Source organism: Zonotrichia leucophrys, chromosome 27 (assembly GCF_028769735.1).
Source record: "Zonotrichia leucophrys gambelii isolate GWCS_2022_RI chromosome 27, RI_Zleu_2.0, whole genome shotgun sequence".
In the NCBI taxonomy this organism is placed as follows: domain Eukaryota; kingdom Metazoa; phylum Chordata; class Aves; order Passeriformes; family Passerellidae; genus Zonotrichia; species Zonotrichia leucophrys.
In genome coordinates this window covers 1,331,617-1,352,965 of record NC_088196.1, presented here as the reverse complement: position 1 = coordinate 1,352,965, position 21,349 = coordinate 1,331,617, and the positions used below count along the sequence as shown (strand labels likewise).

The following is a 21,349-nucleotide window of genomic DNA, read 5'->3' as shown; positions in this document are numbered from 1 at the left end:
CAAAATATAAATTTTGTAAGAAAAAGGTGGAGAGGGAAATAGAGACAGAGGGGAAAGAAAAAAAATAAAGATGAGCAGGACAGAGATGCAGAAGCTTACACTGCCCAAATGGCATTAAAACTTACTGGAAACCTCACCAGAAAATGGAACATGCTGGAACACACCACGCTCCATCCACCCCCAGGGCTTTGGGACCGAGGAGGGAGCTCCCAATGGGGCTGTCCCACCTCAGTGGGGACCCAGAGCTCACAGGCACGGCTGGAGCCCGCCCATGGCCACCTGCTCCTCCTACGGCGCAGGTGGGGAGGGAGGGAACATTGAAATCTATCTTGAACAAGAGCATGCAAAGTCAGGCTCCAGGGAGAGCTGCGCCGGCCCCTCCAGCCCGCAGCAAAATCATCGCGGAGCTGCTGCTGCTGCTGCTTCCAGGGGGTCGCAGGCCTTGAGGATGGAAAAGAAACCAGCAGTCTGTCTGTACATTTTGGGGTTGTTTGGTTCAGTACAAATGGAATCGAGTTGGCTGCTCACACACCGCCAGCACGTCTCCGATTTCGGGCCGGAGGAGATGAGACCAAGTGGATTTGGGCACCTACTGGTAACAAAACGCTGTCCCTGCTGAACTCTGCCGTCCCTCAGGAAGTGGAAAGCACATGTTTAGGTAGTGTAAGCCTTTTTCCTTTTATTTAGAATACCCTCTTTGTTGAAACAATATTCCCCCCCCAGATACAAAGTTCGGCCAGTAAAGATTACATGGAAACTGGAACACGCATCGTCTGGAATACAAGATGCACCGGATGAGGAAGTTTAAAAACTTTCCGAGCGAAAAGTAGAACAAAGAAGAAAAAAAAAAAGTCTCCTAACATTTTCCCAAAGGTTTCACTCTCCTGTCACACACACTCTCCAAATGACAGCTAGCAAATTCAACTCTGCAAAGAGAAAACAGAGCCACGTCACTCGACAGGAGAGGGGACGAGGCTCGGGGACATGGCAGGGCTCAGCAGTGACCCCAGAGCTCTGCAGCCCCCAGGGAGCCCCCACTCACCTATGTCAACTTCTTGGCTTTGTTGTAGAGCGAATCCACTACTTTGCTCATGTTCTGAATGGTCTCGAGGGCGGCCTCGTAAGTTTTGTCTACGGGGGGTTCGTCGAAGATGATCAGGACGCCCTCGCCCTGGTCAAGGATTCCTGTGGGCACAAGCAGCTCTGAGCTCTGGGATGCTCCATGGGTCACAGCTTGCAGGCAGCAGGAATTAGAGATCTACCCCAGGAACATCTGCAGGGGCTGTGCAGGGTTTGGGAAGGGCTCACGTGTTGGGCTGGGCTGGCTGATTTTGGGCAGGATTGCTTTAGCATTCCCAGAAAAAGCCACATCCCAGAGGAGCCATCCAGGAGGTGAGCATTGCTGCCATCCCCTACCACCTCCCTGCCTTCCCTGTGCCCAGCAGGAAGGCTCAGCACAGCTGCTTTTTCCTGCAGCTGTGCCCAGGTGCCAGGCGGGCTCTGTGCCCTCACAGTGCCCTGTGCTGCTCCCTGGCACTCCCCTGGCTCAGCCACATCAGGGACCACAGGACCAAGGGGACAACAGGACCGAGGGGACAGCTGGTTATCTGAGGGGTTACTGGGGCAGCAGCCACGCCACAGCAGCCCACAGAATGTTCTGGACACAAACAGCCAGCCACAGCTTGCACAAACACAGGGCAGTCAGAGCTGAGGGATGAACTCACCATGAAACTTCTTGTCCAAGATCATCTGTGACAGTTTCCTTTCTACCTCAGCCTGGAATTGAAACAGAAAAATTAAAAGTCTCCCAGAACACATAAAACCACGTGAATTTTGCTGCTGCACACTTGACAGCCCTGGTGGGACAGGAGCAGCTGCTCCTCCCTGAGCCTGGCTTGGACATCTCCACCTGCTGCAGATGCCTCAGGAAATTAGGGAGCAGCTGTTAATGAGGGAGCAGCAGGGTGTCCCCTGGCCCACAGGTGACACTGTAGCTGTCACTGCACACCTGTGGGGGTTCTGGAACTTTCTCACTCAGTTCAGCAAGGATTTAGACAAGAGTTTGGCCAAGTTTTATTTAATCCACCCAGCAGAGCTCCTGCCCAGCAGCAGGAAGGGCCACAGGAGGCACAGGGGCACAGAGCAGCTTTCAGTCTGAATTTTTTTATATCCTATTTTTATATCCTGAATATCCTAAATTAAGGATGTGTTAAACACCATGAACTAGTCAGGGAACAGGCTGTGTGCCAGGGGAGGTCTAGGTTGGATATTAGGGAAAATTTCTTCATTGTCCAGCCCAGGGCAGAGGTGAAATCTCTGATTTAACACATTTGTGGATGTGGCACTTGGGGACATGGGTGGCTTTGGCAGTGCTGGGGGAACATCTCAATGAACTCAATGATCTCTCTTTTCCAGCCTGAATGATTCAGTGATTCTGTGAGCACAAAGGCTGAGCTCAGCTCACTCCCCAAGCTCTGCCCTTAATGCCAGCACAAGACAGCAGCCCTGGGGTGCAGCTGGCCGGGATTACAGTGGATTCCCCTAAAACTGAATCTGTCTGGGATTATCTGTGAAGCACTGACTGCACGGCCAGTGTGACAGACACATCCCTAATGCCACTGCAGGCTGATTAGCTGGATCCTGCATCTTTAAGGGTCTCAGGAAGGTTCCCCTGGGGGCACTCAGGGGATTAAACACAGGGCATGGGGGAACACTGGGCTGGTCACAACAGAGCAGAGGAAAATCTGTCTCCAATAAAGAGCAAGAATAAAACCCATGGGGGAAGGGAACAGCACAGCAAAGTCTGGAGCACAGGAAGCCTCAATGCCTCCAGGAGCTGCCTGGGTCAGAGTTTAGCTCCCAAGGGTGAGATTTGCCTGGAAATGCTGTGGATCTCATCTGTCACCCTTCATGTTCTGACAAATGCCATTTCAGCCCAACTCCTCTGAACACTGGCACTGATTTCTGGTGAGGTTCTTACCTTTGAGAGCTTGATGAGGCTGGATATGTGTTCAATCTATAAGAAAGACCAACATTCAGTTAATCTTCAGCTGCAATTTGGACACACAAAGAGGTTTGGGGCTCTTCCATGGACCTGCTCAAGGGCCTGGAAATGCTTTGGCCTAAATATTCCCAGTGGTTTTCTCCACTCTGCAGCTTCAGGTCCTTCAGGTTTCACATCTTTTAACTAAGATGGACTGGACCCTAAAGCCATTTCACTCTGAAAGGTGGAATCTCTTCTCCAAGACTATGGCACAGAGGCCTTCAAAGCCAAATGCTGCCACCTTCAGGGTTAAAAGCCAGTCAGAGAGCACGAGAGAATCAGCTGGAAAGGGCAATGACTGGAATGTGGCTCTCCAAAGGTCCCCTCTGCCTCCTCCTTGTGCTTTAACATGACAACCCTGAGCTCTAAAAGTGCTGAGCAGCTCAGAGTAAGGAGTGTTCATATGGGAACAGAGGGTCCAGCCCCTCCAGGTGCTGCTGGAAACATTTACCTGTACTCTGGAGAAGGGTTCAATGACTCTGATCAGGTTCTGTTCCAATAAATTATCATAGAGCTTGGCCAGGTGAGTGTTTATGATGGGGTCGTCCCTGAGCTCCACCTTGTAGTCTGTCAGAGCCTGTGGGGACAGGGCAGGAGGAAATCATTGCACAGCAACAGCTCCCCAAGGTCCTCTGAGGATGAGATCCCCTCCCAGCCCAGCCCCGTGGCTGATCCAATCCCAAATTTAGATAAAAACCAGCAGGTCACAGCAGCCTCTGCTGTATCTCCACCCACAGGACCCTGATGTGGGAATGCTCTCCCTGAGCTCTGCAGCATTCCTGCTGAAACCAGGGAAAATTGTAGGGAGATACACATCACAGTGACAGCACCTAAAGGAAAACTGCCTGGATTTGGCTCTCCAAAAAGAAAAAGAAAAAAAGGAAAGAAAAAAAAGAAAGAGGAAAGAAAGAGGAAAGAAAGAGGAAAGAAAGAGGAAAGAAAGAGGAAAGAAAGAGGAAAGAAAGAGGAAAGAAAGAGGAAAGAAAGAGAAGAAGAGAAAGAAAGAAGGAAAGAAAGAAGAGGAAAGAAAGAAGAAGGAAAGAAAGAAGAAAGGAAAGAAGGGGAAGAAAGAGGAAAGAAAGAAAGAAGGGAAAGAAAGAAGAGGAAAGAAAGAAGAGAAAGAAAGAAAGAAAAGAAAGAAAGAGGAAAGAAAGAGGAAAGAAAGAGGAAAGAAAGAGGAAAGAAAGAGGAAAGAAAGAGGAAAGAAAGAGGAAAGAAAGAGGAAAGAAAGAGGAAAGAAAGAGGAAAGAAAGAGGAAAGAAGAGAAAAAAAGGAAGGAAAAAGGAAGAAAAAAAGAAGAAAAAAAAGAAAGAAAAAAAGGAAAAAACTGGGTTCAACCAAGTTGACTCCCCACGCACTGAAAACGCAACCAGTTGATTGTTGGGGGGTATTTCTTGATGCATTCCATCAATGTTTCCATGGTTTCCTGCAGTGGGATGTAACAGCTTCTCCAACATTCCAAACCTGGCATTTCTGCCTGCTTTTTGCCCATCCTCTGTGTCCCTGACTCACCTTTTCAAAATCTGCCAGCGACCGGTTCTTGCTGGCCTGTGCCACACATTTTAGTGCTTCTGTCTGTGGGGAAAGAGAAGCAGAGCAGGTTATTTATTTCCTTCTGGGTTCTCCTCTCAGGGTGAACATGCCAAGCATGCAGCACCCTGGGAATGTGCTCAAACAACAAAGCAGGAATGTTCCTTGTCAGTGCCACAGGCAGAGGGAGAGCAGCTGCTGAGGGGAGGAGAAGCCTGGCAGCTGCAGGACAGGACCTGAAACATCTCCAGAGGGACAAAGCACCCTGACAGCACCAGCTGCAGGTTGGGAGTGAGTTTGATGCTGTTTTTAAGGCATTTTGGCACTTGCTAATGAATGTGGCCATGTTGGGCCCTCCAGCACAGCTGAGTGACAGGGCAGGGCAGCAGCTCCTATGGACAGCATCAGGGGTGAGCCTTCTCTACACCCCAGAACTGCTGAAATTAAGCAAAACCTCATCCCCAAACAAGCCCATTTACATCCCAGAATGGTAATCCCAGCAGGGAACAGCAGAGCAGAGCCCAAGGAGTGGGGAGGACAGGACAAGGACAGCCTGGTGCCTCTGGTGCACCCCAGGCTTCTGCTGCCCCATCTTCTGGGACTGCCCCATCTTCTGGGACTGCCCCATGCAAAGCCAGGAGCTGGATTGGATCCCTGTGGTCCTTTCCCACTGGGGATATTCAGGATTGTCCCCAGGGCTGCTCTCCCCCTGCTCCCCCAGCAGGAATTGCTGCTCAGGGCTGGCCCAAAGCACAGCCAGGATCCCCTGCTCTGGGGAGGAGCCTCAGCTGCCACTCAGGGCAGAGGGACGAGGCAGGATTGGGGCTGCCCCTCCTGATCCACCAGGGATATCCCCACGTCAGACCTCTGAGCTCTGCTAATTCCCAATCCCCTGTGGGAGGGGAGCAGCAGCTCCTGCGTCACAGCAAAGCCCAGGCTGAGCTCAGCCCCTGAGGGCAGCAGGATCCCAGCCTGGCACAGCCCCTGGCACCTTCTAAAAATTGAATTTGAGGGTGGTTTTCCCAGCCTGGCAGAACAAGCAGGGAATTTCACACCTCCCTGGCTGCCTGAGCTGCACTGCCAGCAGTGGATCCTCAGCACTGGCTACAATGAAAGAAAAGCAGCAACTCAGATTTAAGCACTGAGAGCAGGGAGACAAGGAGCTGGTGGCATCAGGCAGTTTGTAGCTGATACAGAAAAGGAGAAAAACAGGGAAAATGAAGCGAGCAGCCCAAATTCTCTGGTTGTGAAAATCACTGTGAAGGCAACTGACTTCTGGTAATTTAATCAGGTCTGGATCTTGCTCAGGACACTCAGGAGTGATGGCTATGTTGGTATGACAAGAGCAAAGTGTTTGACAGGAAGATTGAGGCAGCATTGAGGTAAGGGGAAGATAGAAAGGGTTAAATTTCTGTACCTGTCTTCCTGCATACCGCAGAGCAAGCTTCCCACTCACCAATGCTTGCACATCTTCTGGGCTGCAGACACAGGGGAGGGAGCAGAGCAATTATACACAGGATTCATACAGGAACATGGTCAGCTTAAACCCCAGAGCACCCCAAAAATCCCCAACTGACAGCAAAGAACTACAGCCCAAATCCAGGAGCACTGATCAGGTGACAAAGACATGCTTGAACCCATGAGTTCAACAAAAAGCCTTTCCCCTGGAAATACAGGCAGAATTCTTCCCAGAACCAGCTGGCACCTACCTGTTGAGCATGATTTTGCACAGCAGCATGTATTTCAGAGCAGTGATGGCTTTGGGGTTGTCAATTGAATCATTGCCCTCAAATGCCTCATAAAAATATGAATAGGCTGTTTTCCAGTCCTTCTCTTCTGCTGCATGGATAATACCTGGGAGAGGCACAAACAGGTTAATTCTGAGCATGGCTGGGACAGGACACAACAATTTGGTTGTTTTTGTTTTATCTCTGATTTCAGTGAAGAGAAACCTTTCCTCCTGTGCCCCTCATGTCTATGAGAAGAAAATCCACAGCCTCTCTCACAAGGACATTTTTAGCCAGACAAGCTTGGGGCACTTCAGGTGAGTGCCTGCAAACTGGGACAGGAACAATGTGTAACGGGCCAGGAGCACAGAGTGGGGCTGGAACTGCAGTGCCTGGGGAGCTCATGGACCCTCCACCACTGGCAGCTTCCAAAACTGGCCTGGAAAGGGTCAGGAACAAAGCTGATGTCACCTGAGGCAGAACTGGTGATATCCTGAGGCCCCACTCCTGTATTTGGGTCCCCCATGGCAGGAAGGAATGATGAATGTGACTCCACGTTCTTGAAGGCTCATTTATTATTTTATTATACCGTATTATATTAATGAATGCTAAACTATACTAAAGAATACAGAAAGGATACTTGCAGAATGTTAAAAAAGATAGCATCAATATAATAATATTATATTAATATATTAATATAATAAGACTATATTAATATATCAATGCTATATAGTGTTATATTAATGACATATAGTGTTATATTAATGCTATGTTATATTATATAACGTTATATTATACTATACTATATTATACTATACTATATCATATTATATTATATTATATTATATTATATTATATTATATTATATCATATCATATTATATTATTGCTACAATATATTATATTCTATTATATTAATGTTATATTGTATTATTATTATATTAATATTATGTAATATAATGAAAACTTGTGACTCTTTTCAGAGTCCCAACACAGCTTGGCCCTGATTGGCCAAAGAGTGAAAACAACTCACAGCAGAATGCAATGAAACAATCACCTGTGGGTAAACAATCTCCAAACACATCCCACATGAGCAAAACAGAGGAGGAGCAAATGAAATAATTATTGTTTTCATTTTTTTTCTGAGATTTTTCAGCTTCCCAGGAGAAAAATCCTGGCTGAAGGGATTTTTTCAGAAAATGTGAATGTGACAGCCCCAGCAAGAACCACTTCCCATGATTCCCTCAGAAAACACAAATATCAGATAAATGATGTGTCAGGACAGTGCTGGGTGCTGTCCTGGTCCTGGAGGCCTCACCTGACTGCATGTCCAGTGCTGCCTGCAGCTTGGGGGGACAGTAGATGGCATTGGCTGTAGTCCTGGCCGAGGTTAAGGCTGCTCTTGCTTTTGGCAGATTGCTCAGGGCATGGTAAGTCTTGCTCTCTAGGAGCTGCACCTCCACCAGCAGTGCCTTGTCATCCATCTTCTTCAACTCCCTGAGCAGCTGGGAGCCTGGCAGAGGGCAAGGACAGCACGTGAGCTGCTCTGCATCATCAGCACCCACAAAATATCCAAAAACATCCACAAAACATCCAAAAACATCCACCCAAAGCCTCTCCAGGGGCACCCACCCTGCCCCAGCAGCCAGGGCTGTCAGGGAGGGACAGAACTGTGAGCTGCTCTGCATCAGCACCCACAAAACATCCACCCAAAGCCTCTCCAGGGGCCATCTGTGACGGTGCTCACAGGGGTCTGAGGGTGAGGGAAGAGATGAGGATCTGACTCCATGTTTCACAAGGCTGATTTATTATTTTATGATATATATTATATTAAAACTATACTAAAATAATAGAAGAAAGGATTTCATCAGAAGGCTGGCTAAGAATAGAAAAGGAAGGAATGATAACAAAGGCTTCTGTCTCAGACAGAGAGTCCAAGCCAGCTGACTGTGATTGGCCATTAATTAGAAACAACCACATGAGACCAATCCCAGATGCACCTGTTGCATTCCACAGCAGCAGATAACCATTGTTTACATTTTGTTCCTGAGGCCTCTCAGCTTCTCAGGAGAAAAAAAATATCCTCAGGAAAGGATTTTTCAGAAAATATCATGGCTACAGCCACCCCCCCTCCCCCAGCACCAGGGCTTTCAGAGAGGGACCTGAGGCTCACACAACCTGTCCTTCCAAGGAAAAGCAAGGGAGAGGGAATAATGGGGGCACAGTGGGAATGCACAGCAGGAGGATGAAGCAGTTTTGTGGCAGAGGTGTGGGGTGTGGGCAGCACAGTGCCCAGGAGGGGATGGGCAGCTGGGATGGGCACCCTGGCATTTCCCTCTGCTGCACAAGTGCCCCCTTGGCAGCGTGGAGCCCTATCAAGAAACTCCTGAGGACGTGGGATGAGGAAGGAATGATTTCACACAGGACATCTGCAGGTCAGATTTAGCCTAAGAAATGTCAGGACAAGCTGCCACATCACAGCTTTGTAATGAATGAGCAATCCTAGAGGAAACTTGTCTCCTAAAATCCTCCTCCTCCTCCCTTGCTGTGCTCAGGAGCTGATAACCAGAGCTGAAACTGCTGAACTGGCCAGAAACAAATGGATTCTGCCTGGAAACATCCCTGAGAGACCCTGCCTGCACCTACTCCCCATGGGCACCTCCTCAGCACACAGGAATGCTGTGCACAGCACTGACATCCTGACAGGGCACAGAGCCTGCCCCAGAGGGACTTCCCAACTCCCCAGGCTGTCCCACCACCAGCCAAGGGGTTAAATTAATTAAGCACAGCTTTGGAGTGTGGCCTCTGGTCAGTTTAAACCCAAGTTCATTACCTATCCCTCTGCAAATAAGTTCAAATTCCATCCTGAATTCCATGACCTCAATATTCTAACGAGACAAACGTCACCCAGGGGATTCTGGATGTGACACAGGCTCGTGCCACCATGCAGTTTAAGAAGGTCTGGGTTCCAGGTGAGCAGTTCAGGCTGTGCCAACACCCCTCAGACAGCTTAAGCCTCACTTGAACCTTCAATCTCAATTACTGCTTAAGCCTCACTTGCAGCACTGCAGGCATTTGCAAAATGAGCATTTTAAAAGCACCAGGGGAGCTGCAGAGGTCCTGCTTGACTCTGCTTTGGGGCAGAGCAGGAGTTCACTGGTTCATTTCCATCCCTTGGGTGGTGCAGGGACAAATCCTTAAAGCCTCCCTAAAGACACCCACAGAGGTTTTGCCATTTCCTGGTTTTACTGGGGCTGTATTTGAGCAAATTGGAAAAAAGCTCTTTCAGCCTCTGTGGCCACAGCAGAATACTCTAGCAAGAGCCAAACCTGTGGCTTTCAGCTAGATACAGCTCCCAAAATTATCTGCAATGAACAAATCACAGAATGCCAGAGTGGGTTGGGATGGAAGGGACCTTAAAGCTCAAAAATGGGCAGGGACACCTCGCAGGCTGCTCCAAGCCCCCCCAGACTGGCCTTGGGCACAGGAGAGATGGGTGAGGATGGTGAAACAGAGAACAAAGACACTCTAAGAGCTGTCATCACCCAGCTACAGCAAAATGTGCCAGAACTGCACCAGCACTGAGGAATTAACACCCAAATCCTGCAAAACCTCTCAAGGAATGGGAGACAGGTGCTGGCTTTCCTTGGCAGGAGTGAATGAAAAGCAAAGATTTACCACCACCTAGTGGGAGCCTCACCTAGCTGCAGAGCTTCTTGGTACCTCTTGGTGTCAAAGTAGAGAGAGACCAGCCTGGCCTGGAGAACAGAAAAGGAAACCAGAACACATTTGTTTTGTGAAATGAACTTTTGTATTCTTCTCTGCACAAATTTCACTACTTTAATGTGTATTTGTCACATTGTGTGGTGCAGTCATGCAAGGCCTCCTGCACAAGGAGTAAAACACTGAATTTTTAAAGAGAATTTCAGTGTCATTAATGCCCTCCCCTGACACAGAGAAAGATGTGAACAGCACACAAGTGTTATAGTTTTCCAGGTATTCAATGTGCCAAGGGGATGATGCTGCTCCATATGTTTAGGATGTGGCACCTACCTCCAGAGCCTGACGTAGGAAAGTCCTTTTCTCTGATTTGGCCCATTCAATACACTCTAAACACAGGTCAACCTTGAAGGGAGCAGAAAGAAATAAGTCAAATTAGACATTTTCTTTGTCAGTGCCCACCCCAAATGGCTCCCAATGACACCAAAGGCATTTGGGGTAGGCAGTAAAGCTCTCCCAGAGTTTAAACCCACAGTCATCATGTATTTCCAATAAAGAAAAATAAATTTCATGTGCTTTAGGGCCTAGATAGATCAAGAAATGGTTATAAAGCAGCAGAGGTGCTGGGCTCTGCTTTGGGGGCCTCCTCCACCATTTCAAAGCACAGCAAAGAAACTCAGAATCTTCCCATCTTTTTCAGGCTGAGATTCCTTTGATGGATAAAGCAGAACTGCTCAGATATTATTTTATTTTATCTGGCCCATAACACACAGTAAGTCATCCTGTGGTGCCAGGCTCAGGAACTGCTCTTCCCAAAACCTCTGGATTGCAGCTCAGCCCTGCAGGCCTTGTCAGCTCCTCCTCACTGCTTATTAAACATGAACATTTTATGAAAAGCCATTATGAAGTCTCAATTTATTACAGGGTGATAGCAGGAGCATTAGGAGCTGGAGAAATCTCCGATTTCACTGCTTTACTGGGCTCCTGGGAGCACTCTGGATGTGAGCTACCCTGAGGAAGGAGAACATTCTGAAAGGATTTGAGGTTGCTGCATCAAGGATCTCACAGGTTGATGTCATCTTTCCTTCAGGTTTTGGGTCTGCCTTCAGAATATTCTCTAAAATTACAATTTTTACTGACTTTTTATTATTTCCATCACCATTACTCCAACCTGTTCCTCCTCTGCAACTGCATTTGAACGTTGTCCTTCACACCAAATTACCCTGAGAAAAGCCTGCAGCTGCTCATTTTCTCCTGACACTTTTGGGAGTTTTCCCTTCTCACCTGAACATCCCAACCCATTTCCCCTGAGCTCATCAGTTAAAGAAAGAGAGGGGAAATATTCTGCCACCATTTCTTACCCACAAGCCACAAGGAGTGAGCAGCAAACAAGGGACATTGCCTGGGTAAACTGCACTAGAGGATGACAATTCCAATTTGGCTAATTTTGGCTAATTTTGTGCTAATTTGGCTAATGAGAATGTCACCTGCCCCAGGTTGATGTCATCTTTCCTTAAGGTTTTGAGTTTGGCTTCAGAATATTCTCTAAAATTACAATTTTTACTGAACTTTTATTATTTCCATCACCATTACTCCAACCTGTTCCTCTGCAACTGCATTTGAACGTTGTCCTTCACACCAAATTACCCTGAGAAAAGCAGCTGCTCATTTTCTCCTGACACTTTCGGGAGTTCTCCCTTCTCACCTGAACATCCCACCCCATTTCCCCTGAGCTCATCAGTTAAAGAAAGAGAGGGGAAATATTCTGTCACCATTCCTCACCCACAAGGACTGAGCAGCAAACAAGGGACATTGCCTGGGTTACCTGACAGTTCCAATTTGGCTAATTTTGGCTAATGAGAACGTCACCTGCCCCTCAGCATGGCAGAACCTCTCCAGCCTGCAGTCTGCCAGTCCCAGAGTGAGATTTCAGGAGGGTTTTGTCCCCAGCCTGCTGCTCAGACCCCTCCTGTGCCACCTCCCAAGGTGCTCCTGTTCTTATCCTGCTCCCAAAAACCCAGCAATTGGGGGATAAAAAAGAAAAAACTAAGACAACTGTATCCTATGGAGCTGATGAGATGATCAGGGTCCAACTATTCCCCCAGCACTGCCAAGGCTACCACTGACCCATGTCCCCAAGTGCCACCTCCACAGGGCTTTGAAATCCTTCTAGGGACCAGGGCTGAACAACCCATTCAGCAAAGGAATTTTCCCTAATATCAAATCTAAACCTCAACTTGAGGAAGCAAGAAGAATCTAAGACAAATGCCCATGGTGGGAATCACTCCCAAACTGCAGCAGGGAGAAACCTGCAGGAAAAAACATAGTTATAAATTCAATTATCTGATGTTTTATTTATAAAACACATCCAAATGCATTAAAACCCTGCTTTTCCTGCCATGAATAATTCTTCAGTGAGAAGCAAACTAGGTCAGATCATGGTGTTGCAGGCTTTTGAGGAACAGCCTGGTGCTGCAGCCTCACCTCCTGTCCTGTGGCTGCCTCCATGTCCAGGAAGAGGTCGAGCAGGGAGCGCACCAGGCGAGCAGCCTTGGCCTTGCTGATGGAGTTCAGGAAGGGCCTCACGTACTTCAGGAGTCCTCCCAGCTCTGTAAAAACCCCAAAACATCAGATGAACCCCCCTAGCCAAGAGCTGAGCCCAGTGGAGCAGCCACACATGGCATGGACCAGGATTTGTCACATCAAAGGTTCCCAGGTGGGGATTTGTCACAGAAAACCTTTCCCAGGTGGGGATTTGTCACAGAAAACCCTTCCCAGGTGGTTTTTCAGCTTCACCCACAGGGCAGAGTGACAAATGCCACCTGCAGGGAGCCCTGGAGCAAACAGGGGCTGCACAGGGGCTGCAGGCTCAGCCCAGCACTGCCTGCCACTGCAGCTCCCCCCGCTGTAACTGCCTCACCTTTAAAATGCAAGGATTTGTTAAATGCTCCGAGATTTTTCTATAAAATCAGGGAGGGAGTTTATCATTTAGGTGTGTTTTTATTAACTCACAGTTTCATGCTTTAATCTGCCCCACCTAGCCAAGCCCAGGATTTGGATCCTGTGACCGTGTTCACAGTTCACAGGGGTCTGAGGATGAGGGAAGAGGTGAGGATCTGACTCCATGTTTCAGAAGGCTTGATTTATTATTTTATGATCTACATTACATTAAAACTATACTAAAAGAACAGAAGAAAGGATTTCATCAGAAGGCTGGCTAAGAATAGAAGAAGAAAGAATGATAACAAAGGTTTGTGGCTCAGACTCTCTGAGCTAGCTCACTTGGATTGGCCATTAATTAGAAACAACCAACACAGGCCAATCACAGATCCACCAGAGCATTCCACAGCATTTACTGTTAAATGTAAACAAATAACCAATGTTTACATCTTGTTCCTGAGGCCTCTCAGCTTCTCAGGAGGAAAAATCCTAAAGAAAGGATTTTTCATAAAAGATGTCTGTGACAGGATCCACCTTGTGCTCCACCACTGGAAAATCACATTCCTTAACACTCCAAATCCACCTTTATCTGCTCAGCTCTGATTTCCCTTAACTACATTTCTTTTCTAAGTCTCCTCATTAATTCACATTTATAAGAGGTGGAAAAAGGAAATGTCTTTATTTTAATGGAGAAACACTGAAGCTGTGATAGCAGAGAGCAGAGGAATGTGGCAGCTCCAGCCCTCAGAGGCACCAGGGAATGCTGGACGTGCAGAGCACAAGGGAAAAGTCTCCTACAACAAACACCACGTGCTTTTGGGGAGGTCCTGCTCCCAGTTTGGGAAGATGATCCTGCAGGGGCAGGGTTCAGTGCTGACTCATCAGCACCAGGTCTGCACACTGAAACCACAGCTCTCCCTGCCCCAGATTTCCCACTCTCACCCAAATATCAGGTGGATCTCACACTACTGTGTTTACAAGGTTGCACAGAAAGGCAAAATCAAAACAAAGCTGGCAATGACTAATTCAGAAATCTTCTACACCAAACTGGTACTGAATCAAAACTAAAATAAGAGATTAGTCTAATTTTATTTCAATTAGTATATGGAGGAGTATCAGGAGAATTTCAGGTTGGAAGGATTCCAATAAAAACAAATGTAAACAAGGGTTCCTCTGTATTTCATTTAGCAGTAATGCAAAAGAATGCTAATGCTAATTGTTATAACAACATCTCATTAATATCTACAAATTTTTCATGTTTTTGATTTTTAACCTGTTTACTTGAAGTTTAATCAAGCCTGATAAACCTCATTTATCACACCCTTAAGATGCAGAATTCACTTTTTCCAATCACTCACAGTGATCACAGAATCCCAAAATGGTTTGGGTTGGAAGGGACCTCAAAGCCCACCCAGTGCCACCCCTGCCATGGCAGGGACACTTCCACTGCCCCAGGGGGCTCCAAACCCTGCCCAGCCTGGCCTTGGGCACTGCCAGGGATGCAGGGGCAGCCCCAGCTGCTCTGGGAATTCTATTCCAGGGCCTGCCCACCCTCCCAGGGAACAACTCCTCATTCCCAATATCCCATCCATCCCTGCCCTCTGGCACTGGGAGCCATTCCCAAGTCATGCCCAAGTCCCTCTCCAGCTCCAGGAACCTGTTAAGGCACTGGAAGATTTCTAAACATCCAATTTAGAACAGATTTAGAGCAAACAGAACTCAAGTGTGATCCTCAGCTTTACTTCTCAGAATGCAAAGCAGGAGATCCTGAGCCCAGCAAAGCCCCCAGAGCCCAGCAAAGCACAAACCCAGAGCCAGCAAAGCCCCCAGACCCAGCAAAGCACAAACCCAGAGCCCAGCAAAGCCCCCAGACCCAGCAAAGCACAAACCCAGAGCCCAGCAAAGCACAAACCCAGAGCCCAGCAAAGCCCCCAGACCCAGCAAAGCACAAACCCAGAGCCCAGCAAAGCCCCCAGATTCACAAGAACACCACAGGGTGCTCTGTGCCACAGCTGTTCCCAGAAAAGTCTCATTTTCTCTCTGCCACAGCATAAATAAGCAGATTTTTCTACACTTAAGGTAGGGCTGCTTCCACACCTCAGACTGCAAGCTGCAGGCAATCTGCACTCACAAGGAACCTGCTGCTCCATGGCTTTCCCCACACCACCAGTCTGGGGTTTATTTAACCTCCAGTACAAGTCCTGGATGCAAATCCCAATTATTTTAATGCAAGGCAAATGCTTTGGTCTCACACACAGCAAAGAAACACAAACAAGCACAACCCAACACATCAGCTGTGCACAGAGCTCCTCTCCAGCATCTGCTGGGAGCTGGGAAAGGTGGGCTCTGGATTTCATTGAGGCTCTCCAAGATCCAGCAGCTCCCAAGCAGCACCAGGAACCCTCCTCCTGTGCATCCCTGCCTCCCCCAGCTCCTCAGGACCAGTGGGATCAGTGCCCAACTCACTCTTTCCCACAGGAACTGCAGAACAAAGAAGGAAAACTCCAGTGGAACACACTGCACTGTTTAGCATCCCACTGATGAGCCCCAGAGCTCCTCAGAAAGCAGAGCCCAAGCCAACAGCTGGAATGCAGCTGTGCATTCTGCACACTCCACGTTCAGCCAGGCAGCCTCAAAGTTCCCACAGAAATTTCTCTCTCCTACCAACGTAACCATCAACTATTTTTAGGGTTTGATTTTTCTAAAGAAAATGCAATGCCTGGTAGAGGGGTGGGATTGACAGCTCTGCAGGAGTGATGAGCAGCAGCAGCTCTGGAAAATGAAGCCTGCAGCTCATCCTCAGGGAAGTGCATCCACCAGCTACCACTGCACACATCCAAATTCCCAACCCAGATATTCCAACCCTACAGCTCTGTGAAATGCTATAAAAATCTGGAACTGTCACAAAGAAAAGTAACCAATCTACAAGTTTAGTAATCAATCTACAATTTTATCTGCTTGATAAAGAATAAGGATTGAAGGGGGTCACTTGTATCATTGTTATTTTTGTAAACAAAGGCTGCAGCTCAGTAGAGTCACAGAATGGTTTGGGTTGGAAGGGATCTTAAAGCCCATCCAGTGCCACCCCTGCCATGGCAGGGACACTTCCACTGCCCCAGGGGGCTCCAGCCTGGCCTTGGACACTGCCAGGGATCCAGGGACAGCCCCAGCTGCTCTGGGAATTCTATTCCAGGGCCTGCCCACCCTGCCAGGGAACAATTCCTGATTCCCAATATCCCATCCATCCCTGCCCTCTGGTACTGGGAACCATTCCCTGGGTCCTGCCCAAGTCCATCTCCAGCTCCTGCAGCCCATTAAGGCACTGAAAGGTTTCTAAACATCCCAAAGTGCAGATTTAGAACAAACAGAACTTAATTTATCCACTTCCAGGGACAGTGCAGCCACCACCTCTTTGGGCACTGGAACCCCTCAAACCTGTCCAAGAAATTCCACCGGCTAAAACCAAACCCTGTGCAGTGAAAGGCACAGGATGAAACCCCAGTGTGAGCCCAGCACTGGGGCTCTGGGGGCAGCTGTACCTGTGATGGTGCTGCTGCCCCTGACCTGTCACTCCTACCCAGAAAGGTGACCCTAAGCCAGGGTGCCCTGTCCTTCATCCCCACAACTCCAGAAAACACCTCCAGGTCCTGCTGGTCTCCCTCTGAGCGGCACACAAATGGCTCTAGGTCCATTTCCTTCCCTCCAGAACACACTGCAGTTATTGGTGCCTTTAACAGACCACAAATACATTCCATGTTTGCCACCTCACAGCCCTGAGTCTGATGAGTTAACAGTGTTACTTTCAATTCCTCAGCCTTCCCCTTGAAAGAAAATAAATCCATCAATCACCACCCTCTGGGAAAACCCTGGAGCTCTTTATCCTTGTGCCAAACTTCAGCTCAAACTCAACCCTGCAGTGCTGAGGAGGCCACAAGAACTCTGCCCTCACCAGCAGCACATCCACAGTGACCTGGAGAAACTCTGATTTCCCCTTTTTACCCAAACACACACATCTGCCCTGCTGCAGCCACGTTTGGTGATCTCTGCTGAGCAAAGAGCAGGGTGCAAAGGGCACTGGCACAGCACAGACACCACAGAGCTCCTGACCTCAGCCAGGAAGGGCACTGGCACAGCAGCTTCCTCAGGAAAGCCCTGAGCTCATCTGAGGGGTTTGTTTGTCCCCAGAGACCCCAAAAGCAGCAGGAATCAGAGGAATCACCTGAGTGAGGTGACAAGGACCAGTCACCCACAGTGGGACAGGGCTGGAATGCCCAGCCCAGCAGGAGTTTCCCAGTGGGACACCAAGGGACATTGCACAATAGACACAAACTGTGACCTGGAGCTTTGGCTGAGCCCTCAGGAACTTTCCATGAGCTGCTCTGGTGTCCCTTGCAGTGGGACTGAACCTGCTGCTGGGTGCTTTCCCCACCCCACAGGAAACATTTCCACAGAACACTCTGGGCACAGACACAGTGTCCTAAAGTGCTCCAGGAAAACACACAGCCCCAAACTGCTGAGTGCAAAACAACCAAGGGCTGCCTTGAGGAGACACCAACAGACTCCAAATCATCACTGAACAGAGAACTCAACTCCATCCCTGCCCCCTGACACTCTCACAATAGAGGGACTGTCCCCTGCAGAGCTGGACAGGGGTGCTGATGTCATGGCCAGCAGATAAATCAATGGATTGTGAGAGATGCTGGTGAGAAATATTTCATGGGACAAACTTTGCCATTTGAAACCAAGCAGGAGACACCTCTCATCTCAAACAGAACTCAGCAAAACTTCAGTCACCCACACTGAAACAGCCCCACATCAAAGGCCACAGACTGAACTGTTTGGAACACTGGGCCAAGCAACAGCAGATTAATATTGATGTTTTTTATTTGGTTTTTAGTTTCTGTCCTGTCTCTGAGAGAACATTTCCTGCCAAAAGCTGTTTTTCCAGCTATCCCACTAAGCAAGGAGATAAATCCTTACTCAGGCAGGATCTCCTGCCTGTTACCCCAACTCCTGATTTCAGGCTCACCTTCTGCCTGCCCAGTCTTGGCCAGCAGTGACCCCAGCTCCAGGATGCTCTGCTCTTTGACTTGCACTGCTTCCTCATCGTTTTCCTGGACATCACGTTTCACTGGGGAGAGAAAGAGCAGGAGAGTTGCCTTGAGTGGTGTTGGAGGTGGAAACCATCCCTGCTGCTCAGCTCCTGGGTGTGTGCCCTGAGCAGGACCTGCTCCAACAGGGAGCTCAGCCTGGCCCAAGAGCTCTGGGAAGTTTCAATCCAGAGCAGGGAAGTTTGGAGAGCTCTGTCAGTGCTACACAGATGATTTATCAGCCCACAGATCCCTCTGCTCACTCCAGCTCCAGGTTTGAACAATCTCAGCTTGTGTCACTCAGAGCCAGCACCACACACCAGAGCACAAGAGACATTTAATGACATTTCTGGGGTTTGATGCTCTACTCTGGGGTTGCTGCTGTTGCTGCTTTGTGTATTAAACTGAGATCCCATGCACAAGCAAAGTGAGGTGGGTACAGCCCTCCCCACCCTGGTGTCCTGGCAGTTCCACCACCCTCTGCTCCGAGGCAGATAAAGGGACAAGTGACAGGCAGCAGCACAGCCCCAGCTCCATGTGAGTTATCCATCCCTCCCTGCCACCACCCCCAGCACAGGGAGCTGCTCCAACTCCACACAAACCAAACCAAACCCGGCTCTGGGAACTGCAGCTGCGGCTCTCACCGCTCCAATTCCCCACCAAAAGTGAAAGAACCTCGCTCTGAAGGAGGAAAACATCACAGCGACACTGCCAGGGCCACTCCTGACGCTGCCACCCACACCAGGGGCTGAGTCCGACCCGGAGAGGAGCAAAACACGGCGGGACAAACAAACAAACGGAGCTCTGAGAGACGGGCAGCACCGGGGACACTCGGAAACTTCCCCGACACGGAGAGGGGACAACGGGGGTGACATCCCCGTAGAGGTCACCAGGACCAAGCACACCGAGCACCCCCAGCCCCGCGCGGTGCCCGCAGCCCAAAGCACCGAGCGCTCCCCGGGCTGGGACAAGCGAACCCCGAGGGAGCTGCTCCGGTCGCGGCACCGGCGGAAACATCGGAGGCTCCCGGCCTAGGACACGGCGGGACCGGGCCGCGACACCGCGCCCCGAACCGCCCCGACACCCAGCGCTACCGGCACCGCCACGGTCCGATCGGGGCTCCCGGGCCGCCGCGTTCATTCCAGCGGGACGGGGAGGAGCGGCCGGCCCGGCTCCGGGGCTCCTCCGAGCGGCTCCGCGGGCACGCAGCGGGCAGCGGCCCCGCCGCCGCACCGACAGCTCTGCAGCCCGTGCCCCCACGCGCGGGGGCCGCCGCCGGTGCCGTCCCGGCGCGGGGCAGCGCGGCGGGGCCGGGCCCAGGCCGCGCTCCCGCCCGGCGCGCACGGTGAGTCAGCAGCGGCGGCGGCGCGGGGCTCGGCGCGGCGCGGGCGGCGGCGGGGCGCGGGCGGCGCGGGCGGCGGGCCGGCGCTCACCGATGGAGTGTAGGATGCCGATGGAGGCCTCGCGGTCGGTGGAGAGCAGGGACTGCGCGCGCTGCAGCTCCAGCACCGCCGCCGCCGCCATCTTGCCGCTCCTCCGCCTCGCCGCCAGCACGGAAGCGGCGCCGCGGCCACGCCCCTTCCGCGCGCGCGGCATGCTGGGAACTGCAGTCCCGTCGGTCGGGCGGCGGAACGAGCAGGGAGTGCGGAGGGGCGGGGCTGGGAGGAGGGTTTACTGAACTGCGCCTGCGCAGATGCAAGGGGCGTGGTGTCCGTTGGGGCGTGGCCTGATGCGCTGTTTCGGCATCTGTGGGGGCGTGGCTTGAAAGGGGCGAAGGGAGAGCTCGGAGCTCAGGCGGTGACGTAAAGGGGCGGGGATTGGGGTGGGGTCTGCGCCCGGCACATCGCGAGGATCGGGGGCGTGGTCTGTGCTGGGGGAGTGGCTTTGGCTAGAGGGCGTGGCAGTCAAAGAGCGCGAGGGCCGTGAGAGGGGGCGTGGTCCGAGAGGGGGCGCGGCCTTTACATAGGCGGGAATACGCAGGGGACGTGGGCGTGGTCTGTGCTAAGGGTGTCGTCATTGTGGGCGTGGGCGTGGAATGGGCGTGGTCAATGGGCGTGCCCGGTGTCTCTCGGGGGGCCCCGGGAAGGAGCGGGGGACACCGGGCCCGGGGGGGCTTCGACTGGGACCGGCGCGGGTCCCGGGGCACCGGGAAAGGCTCTGGGGCTGGGAGGGGCCGGGGGTTCCACACGGAACAGCCCGAGCCGTGGGTCCGGGGCTGGAGGGGGCATCGATGGCCATGTCCTGCTGGGGGTCCCCGAGGATCCGCATCCCCATGGAACCCTGAGCGCCCCGGACAGCGGCGGGGAGGGGGGAGAGACCAGCAGGGCCAGGGCACCTCTGCAGGATCCTGTCCCTCTGTCCCCGGGAATCGTCCTGTCCCTGTGTCCCGGGGGAGAATCCTGTCCTTGTGTCCCTGAGGAGGATCCTGTCCCTGTGTCCCCAAGCAGGACCCTGTCCCCGACCCCACAGTGGTGACCCTGTCCCCCTCCCGGCCGCCCTGAGTGTTACAGACCCTTTCCCGTTGTGTTCCCCAGTGCTGCCCCCTCCCCTCCCGCCCCTTTCCCTGCTCCCGCTGCAGGGGCACAGGGTGGGGGCACACCCGGCCTTGCACCCTCAGCTGGTCAGGAAACAGCCCCAAATCACCCTGAGCCCCCAAATCACCCTGAGCCCCCAAATCACCCTGAGCCCCCAAATCACCCTGAGCCCTTCAAATCACCCTGAGCCCCCAAAGCTGAGCCTGTCCTGCTATGTCTGTCCCCAGCAAGCCAGGACCAGCAGCCCTCAGAGCAGCCCCTTTCTGCCACTGGAAAAGTCAATTTAATCCCTGGAAGGGTCAGGTTTATATCAAATGGGGAATAAAACCAAAACCCTGGAGAGTCATGTAACTGTGGGATCCTCCAGGAGGGATCACTGTGGGATAACAATGTCACTGTGGGATCCCCAGGAAAGATCACAGCGGGATCCCAATGCCGCAGTGGGATCCCCAGGAGTGATCACCATGGGATCCCCATGCCACTGTGGGATCCCCAGGAGTGATCACCATGGGATCCCAATGTCACTGTGGGATCCCCCAGGAAGGATCACTATGGGATCCCAATGTTCCTGTGGGATCCCAATGTCACAGCAGGATCCCAATGTCACTGTGGGATCCCCCAGGAGGTGCCAGCCCTGGGGACAGGCACAGAGAGGTGGCACCAATGTCCCCTTCAGCAGCCCCATTTTGGTGCCCAGCAGTTGATGTTTAATGGGTCAGGGGGTCTGTGTGGAGCTGGGGGGCTGAGGGGGCCATTCCCCCTCCTC

At 51.1% G+C, this 21,349-nt stretch overlaps 1 protein-coding gene across 1 annotated transcript; it reads right to left on the bottom strand.

The window, feature by feature from the left end:
• Positions 1–659: 659 nt before the first annotated feature.
• PSMD11 (proteasome 26S subunit, non-ATPase 11) lies at positions 660–19,680 on the bottom strand. Its single transcript, XM_064733803.1, has 14 exons — positions 19,483–19,680; positions 17,989–18,090; positions 12,504–12,628; positions 10,353–10,424; positions 10,000–10,057; positions 7,618–7,812; positions 6,283–6,427; positions 5,991–6,051; positions 4,556–4,618; positions 3,495–3,620; positions 2,981–3,016; positions 1,725–1,776; positions 1,043–1,185; positions 660–926 (listed from the first exon to the last, which is right to left on the bottom strand). Exons 1-13 carry the CDS (start codon positions 19,643–19,645, stop codon positions 1,043–1,045), a joined length of 1,341 nt encoding a protein of 446 aa, XP_064589873.1. The 5' UTR covers positions 19,646–19,680; the 3' UTR covers positions 660–926.
• Between the last annotated feature and the right edge of the window lie 1,669 nt (positions 19,681–21,349).